At 44.4% G+C, this 16,906-nt stretch overlaps 1 protein-coding gene across 1 annotated transcript; it reads right to left on the reverse strand.

The window, feature by feature from the left end:
• Positions 1 to 2,414: 2,414 nt before the first annotated feature.
• On the reverse strand, positions 2,415 to 8,105 carry LOC112220244 (astacin-like metalloprotease toxin 5). The gene is made up of 11 exons (XM_042302468.1): positions 7,938 to 8,105; positions 7,731 to 7,796; positions 7,509 to 7,565; positions 7,293 to 7,361; positions 7,117 to 7,166; positions 4,635 to 4,716; positions 4,427 to 4,541; positions 4,102 to 4,274; positions 3,192 to 3,273; positions 2,790 to 2,911; positions 2,415 to 2,680 (listed from the first exon to the last, which is right to left on the reverse strand). Exons 1-11 carry the CDS (start codon positions 7,969 to 7,971, stop codon positions 2,676 to 2,678), a joined length of 855 nt encoding a protein of 284 aa, XP_042158402.1. The 5' UTR covers positions 7,972 to 8,105; the 3' UTR covers positions 2,415 to 2,675.
• Positions 8,106 to 16,906: the final 8,801 nt, after the last annotated feature.

Below are 16,906 nucleotides of genomic sequence, written 5' to 3' on the forward strand. Positions count from 1 at the left end.
AAAGTAGTTGGTGAACCAGGCAAGGCAGTCATCAGAAAAACCGAGGCTACTGAGTCTGCCGATAAGAATATGGTGATGGACAGAGTCAAAAGCCTTGGCAAGGTCGATGAAGACGGCTGCACAGTACTGTCTTTTATCGATGGCGTTATATCTTTTAGTACCTTGAGCATTTATGACAAAATAGGAGGTATATAAAGTAATGTACATGATTTATATGTAGTACTCTCGAGAATAAACGCTATTGATTGATTTGGAGACTGGTTTCTGTCCATTTTATGCAAATAAGTATCTTACAAATTCTTAGAAATGGGCAGAGTGTTTTAATTGAATTGGTTGAACATATAGGAATGAAATTCCTTTAACAACTACCCACCGCTTCGACCTGTACACTCTCGTTGGTTGGCCCTCGCTTCATACTCGTCGCCAAACCCACTGGCTACAGGTCATCTACAAGTCTCTGCTAGGTAAAGGCCCACCTTATCTCAGCTCACTGGTCACCATAGCAGCACGCGCTCCAGCAGGTATATCTCACTGGTCACTCCCAAAGCCAATTCCTCCTTTGGTCGCCTTTCCTTACAGTTCTCTGCTGCCAATGACTGGAACGAACTGCGAAAATCACTGAAGCTGAAGACTCATATCTCCCTCACTAGCTTTAAGCACCAGCTGTCAGAGCAGCTCACAGATCACTGCACCTGTACATAGCCCATCTGTAAACAGACCATCTATCTACCTCATCCCCATAGTGTATTTATTTATTTTGCTCCTTTGCACCCCAGTATCTCGACTTGCACATTGATCTTCTACACATTTACCATTCCAGTTTTTAATTGCCATATTGTAATTACTTTGCCACCATGGCCTATTTATTGCCTTAACTCCCTTGTCTTACGTCATTTGCACTCACTGTATACAGACTTTTCATTTTTCTAATGTATTATTGACTGTATGTTTTGTTTACTCCATGTGTAACTCTGTGTTGTTATATGTGTTGAATTGCTATGCTTTATCTTAGCCAGGTCGCATTTGCAAACGAGAACTTGTTCTCAACAAGCCTACCTGGTTAAATAAAGGTGAAATAAAAAATAAAGTATGACAACATACATATTGATAGGCGCTTGAATCGGACCATAATGCTTTCCTGCATGAACATTCTCAATAACAAGTACTTTTGGTGTCAGGGAAATTGTACGGGTGTAAAAGTACATATTTTCTTTAGAAATGTAGTGGAGGAAAAGTCAATTGTCAAAAATATAAATAGTAAAGTACAGATACCCCCAAAAAATGACTTTAGTACTACTTTAAATTATTTTTACTTAAGTACTTTGCCATCTTTTGTGCACACATGTTTACATTGCTGTTAGTGAGGATTTCTCCTTGCCAAGATAATCCTTCCACCTGACAGGTGTGGCATATCAAGAAACTTAAATAGCATGGTCATTACACAGGTGCACCTTATGCTGGGGACAATAAAAAGCCACAGATGTCTCAAGTTGAGTGTGCAATTGGCATGCTGACTGCAGGAAGGCCCACCAGAGCGGTTGCTAGAGAATTGAATGTTCATTTCTCTACCATAAGCTGCCTCAAACATCGTTTTAGAGAAGTTGTAACCCCGCTGGCTACTATTTCCATCTAATATTGCCCCTTTTGTGGGGACGAACTCATTCTGATTGGCCGGGCCTGGCTGCAAGAGCCCTCCAAGGCCCACCCCATGGCTGCACCCTTGCACTGTCATGCGAAATCCATCGATTAGGGACTAATGAAGTCATTTCAATTGACTGACTTCATTATGTGGACTAACTCAGTAAATTCTTTGAAGTTACCTTTATATTGGCCTCCCGAGTGGCGCAGAGGTTTGAAGCACTGCATCTCCGTGCAAGAGGCGTCACCACAGTCCCTGGTTTGAATCCAGGCTGCATCACATTCGGCCGTGACTGGGAGTCCCATAGGGCGGCTCACAATTGTCCCAGGGTCATCCAGGTTTGGCCGTCATTGTAAATAAGAATTTATTCTTAACTCACTTGCCAAGTTAAAAAAACAAATATATTCCTTGCTAAAAGGTGAGCCACTTTTAATGCTACCGGTTATCCTGAGTTGAGCTCACCGAATTTACCTCACCAACTCCTCAAACCTGTTTCGTAGTACACCCTCCTAGAGGGCAACATTCAGATTTTGGTGAATCTATGAGCCCTGCTGTCTAAGTCCTGAGTTAGAGTCATCGTTTAAATAATTTGTTGCCTAGCTAGTCGGCCAAGTTCAAGGTATAAACCACCATTAATTTAAGTCGTCTCTCCTGGTACACTAGATCTACTTCCTCTCTGATCCCACCCTGGACGTATGATGAGCATAGCTGAGAAGGTCCATTTTAGAATGAAATAGAACACTGCAAGCAACATCACACAGTGGATTCTTTTCAGTCTAGGTCATGTTATTTATTTCCAAGACAAGTGCAGTGGTATAGGCCGAATTCAAGGCAGCAAGTGTACACAGGAGAAATAAAACCACTGCCTGCAGCCAGCCACACGTATAATACATCAGAAAGCTTTAAGGGACTTGTCCAACTTATTCATTGTTGTGAAGAGAAGTTAGGATGTCAGTGCCATGTGTGTTGGAATCAGTCGGCAGCAGTGGTGTTGGAATCTTCTTCGATGGTGTAATAAATGCTAAACTGTGCATTGTTATTCTGGGAAAGACAGGACAGGAACATGGTTAGAATACAGTGTGATAATGACTACATTTACAAAGGCAGCCCAATTCTGATATTTTTCCTGTCTGTGTGCACACGTCTTTACCACATTGATAGAGTTTGTTAAGGCGTGCTATGTCCAGGGGGCTCAGGTGATTTCTCTGTCCAATCTGGACTCCACTCTTCTTGGAGTCAATAGTGGGGTTCCGGTTTGATGAGAAGTAATAACTGCCAGGAGAAACCCAACAATGGGGATTTGAGGAAATGCTACTTTAACAAGGACTGCATCACAATGTCACCCTATTCCCAATATAGTGCACCTAGTTTGACCAGAGCCCAGGTCAAAAGTAGTGACTTAAATAGGGAGCCATTTGGGACACACAGAGAAATGTTACTGGAGCTGGATACTGATGATACAACTCATCTTTACTTATTGCTAGCAGTTTAAAAACAAGGCGAGGAAAATTGAGACTTCATTGGGAATAAGGAGGAGAGGAGTGTGACTGACGTTCCGTAGTGCATTATGGAGTCGTAGTCATAGGGCAGATCCTGAGTGTCTCCTTCCTTCACCTTAAAGTTATCTTCTTTTCCTGGAAGTTAAAAGAGGCAGACGTGACTGGTGGACACTGCTGGGTGTGATTGTGATATAGGGGAATGAAAGTGGAAATCTAGACAAGTTGTTGAGATGGAAACCATTAAGTTGAACCTCTAGCAGGAGGAAACTCTACACGATTCAAGGCATGACTATTGCATCTTACCTAAGGAAACCCATAGCGGGTGGCCTTCAAGTTCAAGAGCTTACATGTTATCCCAGGATACCCATTACGGGTGGCAACTGTAGATGACAATGTGGTGCTATTCATGTAAGGGGAATTTAGCGAACAAGGTTGCTGCGTTCACACCAGGGGAAATTCGCAGGAGTTAACGAATTCAGTTATATTCCACATAATTGGAAATTAGTCTATGAAATACATAGTATTGGTTTCAAACTGAAGAACACTGATGGTTATAGAGCTGGTGCTGTGAGATTAGGATATCAGGATTCAAGGTTACTATGATATTAGGCTATCAGGACCTGCTTAGACAAAGCAATTTTAACAGTAGAGAACAGGGTTGCAATGTATGGGGAAATTAATGGCTGCAGGAATGAGTACATGATAAATGGAACATTTAGGCATAAATATATGAACGCCTGTTCTGTCCTTGTGGTGTACTGTCTATTTTTGTTATGTAGGGTTTCATGGTGTCTGGACCCCAGGAAGAGCAGCTGCTGCTTTAGCAGTACCTAATGTCAATAGTTATTCTATACGGTCTTCACTCCAGACTACAAAAAGCTCAACAAGGTGTGCTAGTGTTGGGCTGGTACAAATGCCTGCACACTGCAGCTCTTCGGTTTAGCATGTGTTGGTGTGAGTTACCTGAGACCACGTTGTCCCACTGTATGGTGATGTATTGGTCACGGTCTGGCCGTGTGTGCTCGTGGTGCAGGCCCAGGGCATGCATCAGCTCATGACACAGGTTCCCCACGTTACAGGCTCTACCGAAGTACAGAGGCTGGGCCCCGCCCTGAAAACCTACATACGACGCACAGCTAGAGTTAAGGGAAGAAAGGTGAGAGAAGGGGGGGAGAAAGAGTGGATATGACAGGAAGAGAGAAAAATAAAGGAAAATGAAGGAGCGGTTGTGAGTTAACTGTAAACTGCTGGGAAGGAGAGTGTGTTAATGTGACCATTTTGGACTCACCCTGTCCCAGAGATTAACTCTATGTAGTTAATCTCATTGGTGTATTCGTGGAAGAGGATACACGTCTGGTCTGAAATCATCTTGAACGCTGCTAGCATAGTTTCCTTTCTGTCCACTGTGGGGGATCAGAGACAATGCATATCATTCTCACTGTATTAGAAATCATCTAGTGTTAGTGCTCATCTCTCCTACTGTATTCGACACTCACCCAGATCACCGTTGATCTTGTAGGGGATAGAAGTGACGCCTTCATTCTCCGGCCAAAGTGACTTCACAGCTAATCGGTCTTCCTGTAGAACAAAACACCTAGTCTTAAATCCAGCTGTCGCTAGAGTATAGGCCTCAAATTAAAATTGTTATTTCAGCATTTCCCCTATGAATTTTTTTAAATTCTAAAATGGTAAAACTATTTCAAAGTAAACTTAAATGACTAAAACCAGACTAAGTATGTAGAAAAGATATACAGTGTACTTTCCATGACAGACTGACCAGGTGAATGCTATGATCCTTACAGAGGTCACCTGTTCAATCAGTGTATATGAAGAGACCGGTTAAAGGAGGATTGTTAAGCCTTGCGACATGGATCATGTATATATGTCATTCAGAGGGTGAATGGGCAGGACAAAATATTGAAGTACCTTTGAACAGGGTATGGTAGGTGCCAGGCTCACCAGTTTGAGTGTGTCAAGAACTGCAACGTTGCTGGGTATTTCACTCAGTTTCCAGTGTGTGTGAAGAATGGTCCACCACCCAAAGGACATCCAGCCAATGGCAGTCCAGTGGTCGAAAATGGGTGACACGAATTGTGCAGAGCAACAGACGGGCTACAGTTATATTCAATTGACAGTCCAGGAAAACATTTGTGCCCTGAGATCATAAAAACGCACAACTCGAAGTACCTTGACACAAATGGCAGCCAACAACCTTACAGAGTTCCACTTCTTTCAGCAAATAACTTGTTGCAGTGGACACAGGAGAACGGGATAAACATCTGATGAATCCCGTTTTTGCAATTTCACGCTGATGGGAGGACTAGGGTATGGAGAAAACCACATGCATCCATCATGCCGTGAGGCAACATTGCAGGCTGGTGAGAGGCAGTGTGACGCGTTCACGGCACACATGATAAAAGTGGAGCAACGTTTGAACGCCACAGGATTTCTGAACATAATTGAAAACCAGGTGCATCCCTTCATGGCAGTAGTGTATCCATCTGTGAAGGGATTTTTTTTCAGCAGGATAATGCCCCATGCCACAAGGCCAGGAATGGTTCCACAAACATGACAGTGAATTCAGCTTAATGCAGTGGCCTGCCCAGTCACCAGATCTCAATCCAATTAAGCATCTGTGGGATGAGATGGAACGAGCCATTTCGGATTAGAGATCCACTACCAGCCAACTGGGCACAACGATGGGAAGCATTGGGGAAATCATGGGGCCAGCATTCATGTGGAACGCTCGACATCTTGTAGAGTCCATGCCCTGACGAATTGAGGCTTTTCTGAGGGCAAAGGGGGGTGCAACTCAATACTAGGTGATCCTAATCTAATCACCCAGTCCCTACAAACACACAGGTATCTTTCCTGAGTCAGTTGCCGGAGAAGAAGGAAACCGCTCAGGGATTTCACCACGAGCCCAATGGTGACTTTAATGGCTGTGATAGGAGAAAACTGAGAATGGAACAACATTGTAGTTACTCTACAATACTAACCTGATTGACAGTGAAAAGGAAGCCTGTATAGAATACAATTCCAAAACATGCATCCTGTTTGCAACAATAATTCACCTTTCAGCAGAACAATAACCTAAAACACAAGGGCAAATCTGCACTGGAGTCGTTTACCAAGACAGAATGTTCCAGAGTGGCCGAGTTACAGTTTTGACAAATCTACAGCAAGACCTGAAAATAGTTGTTTGGTAATGAACAACCAATTTGACAGCTTAAATAATTGAGAAGAATTAAGTGGGCAACTGTTGCACAACCCAGGTGTGGAAAGCTCTTAGACTTACCTAGAGAGACTCACAGCTGTAATCACTGCCTAAGGTGCTTCTACAAAGAATTGACTCTGGGATGCGAATAGTTGACATATATTTTTGCATTTCATTTATCACGCAAATATTTCCAAAAATATTATGGGGTATTTTGTGTAGACAGGTTAGAATTTTTATTTAATCCGTTTTGAATTCAAGCTGTCACAAAAAAAAAAAGTGAAATAGGTCAAGGGGTATGAATGCTTTCGGGAAGGCACTTACCACCTTCTGGTATACAGACTGAAACTAATGATTGCAAAAAAAGGCAGAAAGTTTCAATGTCATTTTATTTAACATACTCTACTGGTGGTCCGTGGTGTTGATCCTTCAGATGGTCAAAATATCCACAGGAAAGTACTGTTAACACAACTTTTTAGAGTGGCGGTACTGAAGTTGAAATTTCTATCACTTAGTAGTATGCCGGCATTGTGTATTTTCCTGTGGATATTTTGGGTCTCAAATTTTGACCATCTGAAGGACCAACACCATGGACAACCAACCGGTAGAGCAAATTCAAATGTACTTCTAGTCAACAATCTGGCTTGAATTATTTTGCAGTCATTAGCTTCAGGCTGTGTATACCAGAAGGTGGTATCAATTGGATTCATCAGCTTAAAAGACGCAAGTAACAGGAGAGAAAGCAGAGATCATAGACTCACCGAAACCAGAATGTCTCCCTCCATGATAGCAAGGTCGAACTGTAAGTCCTCTGTAACAGAGAGAGAGGGTCTGAAACAACATGTACTGGTTACAAGTCACTACCTCCAGTACCATTAAAGTCCAGACCTCATGATAGAGGTCCAGGATTGCACGCTTCATCTAATGAATGCGTTACCTTCTCTGGTTTCAGGTGTTTTATACCAATCATTTTGTCTGTGACGTGGCCCCATCGAGGCAGTAGAACCTGAAGGGAATTGTGAACAAACTACATTTATAATATATCATTGTTTATTGATAGATAAGGCATAAACTTGAAGACAACAGATTGAGTTGTTTCTTTGGGCCCCATCACCCCAAGAGACTGACTTGATAAATCACAGTATAGGCCTACCTGTGGCAGAGAAAGTCACATTTGTAGAATTGTTGATGGGGTTTTTAGAGTTGTCCACTGAAACACAGAAGAAGAAAAATATTACTAAGCAGAACAGTACAATAACATAGTTTTGCAGTACGGCTGGCATACATTAAATAAAAAAGTGAAAAACAGGAAAGAGGCCTAGCTTTCAGACTATCACCTAACAAAATGACTGGTCCCCAATGCAGGCCTGCCTACCTGTGGCAGGGAAAGTAGCATTTGAAGTAGTAGCATTTGTGAAATTGGCTATGGGAACACTGCCCACTGAAACACACAAGGGAAACATAATGTGACATAATAATAACATGGTCAACCAATTGGCCTCTGTGAAATTGGCCTGGCCTACAGTACCTCAATTGGAAAACACTCAAAAGTAGGACGTCACAACAAAATTACTGGTCCTACCTTGGACAACCCAGAGAATCAAAAGCCAAACCATGTTGCAACGATGATCGTCCCCCAGGATTTGGGAGAAAAGAACCAAAGAAACGGCACAAACAAATTCACACACTTGCTCTCTTTCCAGTCAAAGAGTGGGTGGGGCAGCAATCACAAAGTAACAGGTGCTGGTGTGGTCACTTGCTTTTAAGTTCTCAACCTCAACAACATATGGCGCTAAGTGTCTCTCGACTCATTTTCCTGCCATTTCGACCTAAGGAAGAAGAAGAATGTGCCTCGCTGTTAAACAGTAAAAACGTGGCAGTGATATGCCGTGTTCAAGTGCTACTCGGAACTAGGAAACTCTTAGTACCTTAGTTTTAAATGATTTGGTTTTAATTGCACTTATGTACAGTGGTGGAAAAATCACTCAATTGTCATAAAGTAAAAGCAGGATTTTGTTGTTTTTTAAATGTATATGAACAGACATGGTAGGTTACACTCCAACATTGATTGCGTCAGATCCGAAGCAGTAAGTAGTAAGCAGTAAGACAACTTGTTATATTGAGGTTAAATAATGTTAAATAAAAAATACAAAGATAATTATTGATAGGTGCGAGAATCGGACCATATTGCTGTGCTGCATGAGCATACTAAATAATAAGTACTTTTTGGTGTCAGGGAAAATGTATTAGAGTTAAAAGTACATATTTTCTTGAGAAATGTAGTGGAGTAAATAATAAAGTACAAATACGCAAAAAACTGCTTCAGTAGTACTTTAAATCATTTTTACTTAAGTACTTTACACTACCTTATACACGTACTGCGTTCAAGCTGTTAGCAAGTCGGAAATGTCAGTTTCCTTGTTCCGACTAGCAAATGAACGCAGCAATAGTTTATTCAAGCTACATTTATTCGGATCACATTATTTAACTAAATGTATCTGTTTCTGGATTGCTGTGAAATACATTCTGCTCCAAAAAAAAATCATAAATCACTGATGGCATAGCAGTCAGACGTTATTTGTCCTCGTCTTGTCGTGTCCTGTGTATATATATATTTACATATTTTCCTCGCATGTCTTATTATATATATTTTTTCTAAAAATCTCTACTTCAAAACACTCTCCTGCAACCCGCCTCACCAATTTAAAAAAAAGAAAGTATTATTCACCTCAAATCTGAAATATTAGAAGCTAGCCAGTTTACTGGCTAACGTTAGTATTCAGCTAACCACGGTTGGTGGTCATCAGTTATCCTTTAGCTCGAGAAGCTAACGGCAGTTTTTGTACAACGCAACTCAGACCAGAGCATACCGGACCTATTTTCTCCCCATATCCCCGGATTTCTACCGCAAGCTCTGGACATTTACACCTGGATCTTGCAGCTAGCTAGCTGCTATCCGAGTGACTATTACTTACGTCGGTCCCGGAACAAACATCAATTATCCCGGAGCTAGCCAGCTGAGGAGTTCCATCAGCCACTCCTGGGCTACAATCACCTATCCGGACCCGTTTCACTGCCGATGCGGAGCCCCACCGGGCCTTCACAACTGGACTACCGACATTATCCGCCCGAGGGAGTTAGCCAACTGGCCCCTCCGTCACGACGTTACCTGAACGCCCATCCATGGCCCGCTAATCGTTAGCTGTCTTATCGGCTGCTATCTGAATAGGTCTATCGGACAATTTTCTTGGGTCACTGTAACTATATCTATTTTGCCCATTGGATTGATCGGCTCTACCACACGGAACCCCACTAATCTACCGACGGAAACACATGAGGTGGCTAAAAAAAATACCTCCATCCTCTGCTAGCTTGCTACCCATGGCCCGGCTAGCTGTCTGAATCGCCGTGACCCCAACCAACCTCACTACTCACTGGACCCTTATGATCACTCGGCTAAGCATGTCTCTCCTTAATGTCAATATGCCTTGTCCATTTCTGTTCTGGTTAGTGTTTATTTCACTGTAGAGCCTCTAGCCCTGCTCATTATACCTTATCCAACCACACATGCAATAACATCACCTGGTTTCAAGGATGTTTCTAGAGACAATATCTCTCTCATTAGGAAGACCACCAAAAACTCTAAAATCTCCATCCCTAACTACAACATTTTCAGACAAGATAGAACTGCCAAAGGGGGCAGTATTGCAATCTGCTGCAACGATAGCCTGCAGAGTTCTGTCCTACTATCCAGGTCTGTACCCCAAAAATGTGAACTTCTACTTTTAAAAATCCACCTCTCTAAAAAAGGTCTCTCACCGTTGCCGCCTGCTATAGACCACCCTCTGCCCCCAGCTGTGCTCTGGACACCATATCTGAACTGATTGCCCCCCGTCTATCTTCAGAGATCGTGCTGCTAGGCGACCTAAACTGGAACATGCTTAACATCCCAGCCATCCTACAATCTAAGCTTGATGCCCTCAATCTCACACAAATTATCAATGAACCTACCAGGTACCACCCCAAAGCCATTAACACGGGCACCCTCATAGATATCATCCTAACCAACTTGCCCTCCAAATTCACCTCTACTGTTTTCAACCAAGATCTCAGCAATCACTGCCTCATTGCCTGCATCCGTAATGGGTCAGCGGTCAAGCGACCTCCACTTATCACTGTCAAACGCTCCATCAGGCCTTTCTAATCGACCTGGCCCGGGTATCCTGGAAGGATATTGACCTCATCCCGTCAGTAGAGGATGCCTGGTTATTTAAAAAAAATGCCTTCCTCACCATCTTAAATAAGCATGCCCCATTCAAGAAATTTAGAACCAGAAACAGATATAGCCCTTGGTTCTCTCCAGACCTGACTGCCCTTAACCAACACAAAAACATCCTATGGCGTTCTGCATTAGCATCGAACAGCCCCCGTGATATGAAACTTTTCAGGGAAGCTAGAAACGAATATACACAAAGACTAGCTTTTTCAAGCAGAAATTTGCTTCCTGCAACAGAAACTCAAAAAAGTTCTGGGACACTGTAAAGTCCAGCTGCCCACTGCACTGAGGATAGGAAACTCTGTCACCACTGATAAATCCACTAAAATCAAATCAAATCAAATTTTATTTGTCACATACACATGGTTAGCAGATGTTAATGCGAGTGTAGCGAAATGCTTGTGCTTCTAGTTCCGACAATGCAGTAATAACGAACAAGTAATCTAACTAACAATTCCAAAAAAACTACTGTCTTATACACAGTGTAAGGGGATAAGGAATATGTACATAAGGATATATGAATGAGTGATGGTACAGAGCAGCATAGGCAAGATACAGTAGATGATATCGAGTACAGTATATACATATGAGATGAGTATGTAAACCAAGTGGCATAGTTAAAGTGGCTAGTGATACATGTGTTACATAAGGATGCAGTCGATGATATAGAGTACAGTATCTACGTATGCATATGAGATGAATAATGTAGGGTAAGTAACATTATATAAGGTTGCATTGTTTAAAGTGGCTAGTGATATATTTACATCATTTCCCATCAATTCCCATGATTAAAGTGGCTGGAGTAGAGTCAGTGTCATTGACAGTGTGTTGGCAGTAGCCACTCAATGTTAGTGGTGGCTGTTTAACAGTCTGATGGCCTTGAGATAGAAGCTGTTTTTCAGTCTCTCGGTCCCAGCTTTGATGCACCTGTACTGACCTCGCCTTCTGGATGACAGCGGGGTGAACAGGCAGTGGCTCGGGTGGTTGATGTCCTTGATGATCTTTATGGCCTTCCTGTAGCATCGGGTGGTGTAGGTGTCCTGGAGGGCAGGTAGTTTGCCCCCGGTGATGCGTTGTGCAGACCTCACTACCCTCTGGAGAGCCTTACGGTTGAGGGCGGTGCAGTTGCCATACCAGGCGGTGATACAGCCCGCCAGGATGCTCTCGATTGTGCATCTGTAGAAGTTTGTGAGTGCTTTTGGTGACAAGCCGAATTTCTTCAGCCTCCTGAGGTTGAAGAGGCGCTGCTGCGCCTTCCTCACGATGCTGTCTGTGTGAGTGGACCAATTCAGTTTGTCTGTGATGTGTATGCCGAGGAACTTAAAACTTGCTACCCTCTCCACTACTGTTCCATCGATGTGGATGGGGGTGTTCCCTCTGCTGTTTCCTGAAGTCCACAATCATCTCCTTAGTTTTGTTGACGTTGAGTGTGAGGTTATTTTCCTGACACCACACTCCGAGGGCCCTCACCTCCTCCCTGTAGGCCGTCTCGTCGTTGTTGGTAATCAAGCCTACCACTGTTGTGTCGTCCGCAAACTTGATGATTGATTTGGAGGCGTGCATGGCCACGCAGTCGTGGGTGAACAGGGAGTACAGGAGAGGGCTCAGAACGCACCCTTGTGGGGCCCCAGTGTTGAGGATCAGCGGGGAGGAGATGTTGTTGCCTACCCTCACCTCCTGGGGGCGGCCCGTCAGGAAGTCCAGAACCCAGTTGCACAGGGCGGGGTCGAGACCCAGGGTCTCGAGCTTGATGACGAGCTTGGAGGGTACTATGGTGTTGAATGCCGAGCTGTAGTCGATGAACAGCATTCTCACATAGGTATTCCTCTTGTCCAGATGGGTTAGGGCAGTGTGCAGTGTGGTTGAGATTGCATCATCTGTGGACCTATTTGGGCGGTAAGCAAATTGGAGTGGGTCAAGGGTGTCAGGTAGGGTGGAGGTGATATGGTCCTTGACTAGTCTCTCAAAGCACTTCATGATGACGGATGTGAGTGCTACGGGGCGGTAGTCGTTTAGCTCAGTTACCTTAGCTTTCTTGGGAACAGGAACAATGGTGGCCCTCTTGAAGCATGTGGGAACAGCAGACTGGTATAGGGATTGATTGAATATGTCCGTAAACACACCGGCCAGCTGGTCTGCGCATGCTCTGAGGGCGCGGCTGGGGATGCCGTCTGGGCCTGCAGCCTTGCGAGGGTTAACACGTTTAAATGTCTTACTCACTTCGGCTGCAGTGAAGGAGAGACCGCATGTTTTCGTTGCAGGCCGTGTGAGTGGCACTGTATTGTCCTCAAAGCGGGCAAAAAGTTATTTAGTCTGCCTGGGAGCAAGACATCCTGGTCCGTGACTGGGCTGGGTTTCTTCCTATAGTCCGTGATTGACTGTAGATCCTGCCACATGCCTCTTGTGTCTGAGCCGTTGAATTGAGATTCTACTTTGTCTCTGTACTGGCGCTTAGCTTGTTTGATAGCCTTGCGGAGGGAATAGCTGCACTGTTTGTATTCAGTCATGTTACCAGACACCTTGCCCTGATTAAAAGCAGTGGTTCGTGCCTTCAGTTTCACACGAATGCTGCCATCAATCCAAGGTTTCTGGTTAGGGAATGTTTTAAACGTTGCTATGGGAACGACATCTTCAATGCACGTTCTAATGAACTCGCACACCGAATCAGCGTATTCGTCAATGTTGTTGTCTGACGCAATACGAAACATCTCCCAGTCCACGTGATGGAAGCAGTCTTGGAGTGTGGAGTCAGCTTGGTCGGACCAGCGTTGGACAGACCTCAGCGTGGGAGCTTCTTGTTTTAGTTTCTGTCTGTAGGCAGGGATCAACAAAATGGAGTCGTGGTCAGCTTTTCCGAAAGGGGGCGGGGCAGGGCCTTATATGCGTCGCGGAAGTTAGAGTAACAATGATCCAGGGTCTTTCCACCCCTGGTTGCGCAATCGATATGCTGATAAAATTTAGGGAGTCTTGTTTTCAGATTAGCCTTGTTAAAATCCCCAGCTACAATGAATGCAGCCTCCGGATAAATCGTTTCCAGTTTGCAGAGAGTTAAATAAAGTTCGTTCAGAGCCATCGATGTGTCTGCTTGGGGGGGGATATATACGGCTGTGATTATAATCGAAGAGAATTCTCTTGGTAGATAATGCGGTCTACATTTGATTGTGAGGAATTCTAAATCAGGTGAACAGAAGGATTTGAGTTCCTGTATGTTTCTGTCATCACACCATGTCACGTTAGTCATAAGGCATACGCCCCCGCCCCTCTTCTTACCAGAAAGATGTTTGTTTCTGTCCGCGCGATGCGTGGAGAAACCCGCTGGCTGCACCGCTTCAGATTGCGTCTCTCCGGTTAGCCATGTTTCCGTGAAGCAGAGAACGTTGCAGTCTCTGATGTCCCTCTGGAATGCTACCCTTGTTCGGATTTCATCAACCTTGTTGTCAAGAGACTGGACATTGGCGAGAAGAATGCTAGGGAGTGGTGCACGATGTGCCCGTCTCCGGAGTCTGACCAGAAGACCGCTTCGTTTCCCTCTTTTTCTGAGTCGTTTTTTTGGGTCGCTGCATATAATCCACTCCGTTACACTGGTTGTAAGGCAGAACACAGGATCCGCGTCGCGAAAAACATATTCTTGGTCGTACTGATGGTGAGTTGACGCTGATCTTATATTCAGTAGTTCTTCTCGGCTGTATGTAATGAAACCTAAGATGACCTGGGGTACTAGTGTAAGAAATAACAAGTAAAAAAACAAAAAACTGCATAGTTTCCTAGGAACGCGAAGCGAGGCGGCCATCTCTGTCGGCGCCGGAAGTAGATAATTGAGAATTTCAAGAAGCATTTTTCTACGCTGGCCATGCTTTCCACCTTTTTTTATTTATTTTTTAAGTTTTATTTCACCTTTATTTAACCAGGTAGGCTAGTTGAGAACAAATTCTCATTTGCAACTGCGACCTGGACAAGATAAAGCATAGCAGTGTGAACAGACAACACAGAGTTACACATGGAGTAAACAATTAACAAGTCAATAACACAGTAGAAAAAAAGGGGAGTCTATATACATTGTGTGCAAAAGGCATGAGGAGGTAGGCGAATAATTACAATTTTGCAGATTAACACTGGAGTGATAAATGATCAGATGGACAGGTACAGGTAGAGATATTGGTGTGCAAAAGAGCAGAAAAGTAAATAAATAAAAACAGTATGGGGATGAGGTAGGTGAAAATGGGTGGGCTATTTACCAATAGACTATGTACAGCTGCAGCGATCAGTTAGCTGCTCAGATAGCAGATGTTTGAAGTTGGTGAGGGAGATAAAAGTCTCCAACTTCAGCGATTTTTGCAATTCGTTCCAGTCACAGGCAGCAGAGTACTGGAACGAAAGGCGGCCAAATGAGGTGTTGGCTTTAGGGATGATCAGTGAGATACACCTGCTGGAGCGCGTGCTACGGATGGGTGTTGCCATCGTGACCAGTGAACTGAGATAAGGCGGAGCTTTACCTAGCATGGACTTGTTGATGACCTGGAGCCAGTGGGTCTGGCAACGAATATGTAGCGAGGGCCAGCCGACTAGAGCATACAAGTCGCAGTGGTGGGTGGTATAAGGTGCTTTAGTGACAAAACGGATGGCACTGTGATAAACTGCATCCAGTTTGCTGAGTAGAGTGTTGGAAGCAATTTTGTAGATGACATCGCCAAAGTCGAGGATCGGTAGGATAGTCAGTTTTACTAGGGTAAGTTTGGCGGCGTGAGTGAAGGAGGCTTTGTTGCAGAATAGAAAGCCGACTCTTGATTTGATTTTCGATTGGAGATGTTTGATATGAGTCTGGAAGGAGAGTTTACAGTCTAGCCAGACACCTAGGTACTTATAGATGTCCACATATTCAAGGTCGGAAACCATCCAGGGTGGTGATGCTGGTCAGGCGTGCGGGTGCAGGCAGCGAACAGTTGAAAAGCATGCATTTGGTTTTACTAGCGTTTAAGAGCAGTTGGAGGCCACGGAAGGAGTGTTGTATGGCATTGAAGCTCGTTTGGAGGTTAGATAGCACAGTGTCCAAGGACGGGCCGGAAGTATATAGAATGGTGTCGTCTGCGTAGAGGTGGATCAGGGAATCGCCCGCAGCAAGAGCAACATCATTGATATATACAGAGAAAAGAGTCGGCCCGAGAATTGAACCCTGTGGCACCCCCATAGAGACTGCCAGAGGACCGGACAGCATGCCCTCCGATTTGACACACTGAACTCTGTCTGCAAAGTAATTGGTGAACCAGGCTATGCAGTCATCCGAAAAACCGAGGCTACTGAGTCTGCCGATAAGAATATGGTGATTGACAGAGTCGAAAGCCTTGGCAAGGTCGATGAAGACGGCTGCACAGTACTGTCTTTTATCGATGGCCGTTATGATATCGTTTAGTACCTTGAGCGTGGCTGAGGTGCACCCGTGACCGGCTCGGAAACCAGATTGCACAGCGGAGTCGAGATGGTCAGTGACCTGTTTGTTGACTTGGCTTTAGAAGACCTTAGATAGGCAGGGCAGGATGGATATAGGTCTGTAACAGTTTGGGTCCAGGGTGTCTCCCCCTTTGAAGAGGGGGATGACTGCGGCAGCTTTCCAATCCTTGGGGATCTCAGACGATATGAAAGAGAGGTTGAACAGGCTGGTAATAGGGGTTGCGACAATGGCGGCAGATAGTTTCAGAAATAGAGGTTCCAGATTGTCAAGCCCAGCTGATTTGTACGGGCTACCCCTACCCCGGCCAACTGCACTGTACTCCCCACAGCAACTCAGTCAGCTGATGTTCTGAAAGAGCTGCAAAATCTGGACCCCTACAAATCAGCCGGGCTAGACAATCTGGACTCTGTCTTTCTAAAATTATCTGCCAAAATTGTTGCAACCCCTATTACTAGCCTGTTCAACCTCTCTTTCATTTTGTCTGAGATTCCCAGAAATTGGAAAGCAGCTGTGGTCATCCCCATCTTCAAAGGGGGGGACACTCTACATCCAGACTGCTACAGACCTATATCTATCCTACCCTGCCTTTCTAAGGTCTTCGAAAGCCAAGTCAACAAACAGATTACAGACCATTTCGAATCCCACCGCACCTTCTCCGCTATGCAATCGGGTTTCAGAGCTTGTCATGGGTGCACCACAGCCACGCTCAAGGTCCTAAATTATATCATAACCGCCATCGATAAGAGACAATACTGTGCAGCCATATTCATTGACCTGGCCAAGGCTTTCAACTCTGTCAATCACCACATCCTCATCGGCAGACTCGATA

The sequence above is a fragment of the Oncorhynchus tshawytscha genome, linkage group LG20 (assembly GCF_018296145.1).
Source record: "Oncorhynchus tshawytscha isolate Ot180627B linkage group LG20, Otsh_v2.0, whole genome shotgun sequence".
Classification (NCBI taxonomy): Eukaryota; Metazoa; Chordata; class Actinopteri; order Salmoniformes; family Salmonidae; genus Oncorhynchus; species Oncorhynchus tshawytscha.

Bases quoted from the DNA above. Each gene is read 5' to 3' on its own strand.
- LOC112220244 (XM_042302468.1), bottom strand. From the start codon at position 7,971: ATGGTTTGGCTTTTGATTCTCTGGGTTGTCCAAG. The intron at 7,362-7,508 runs GTAGGCCTATAC...AATTCCCTTCAG, and splicing joins TGTGACTTTCTCTGCCACAG to GTTCTACTGCCTCGATGGGG. The intron at 7,167-7,292 runs GTAACGCATTCA...TCTCTGTTACAG, and splicing joins AACACCTGAAACCAGAGAAG to AGGACTTACAGTTCGACCTT.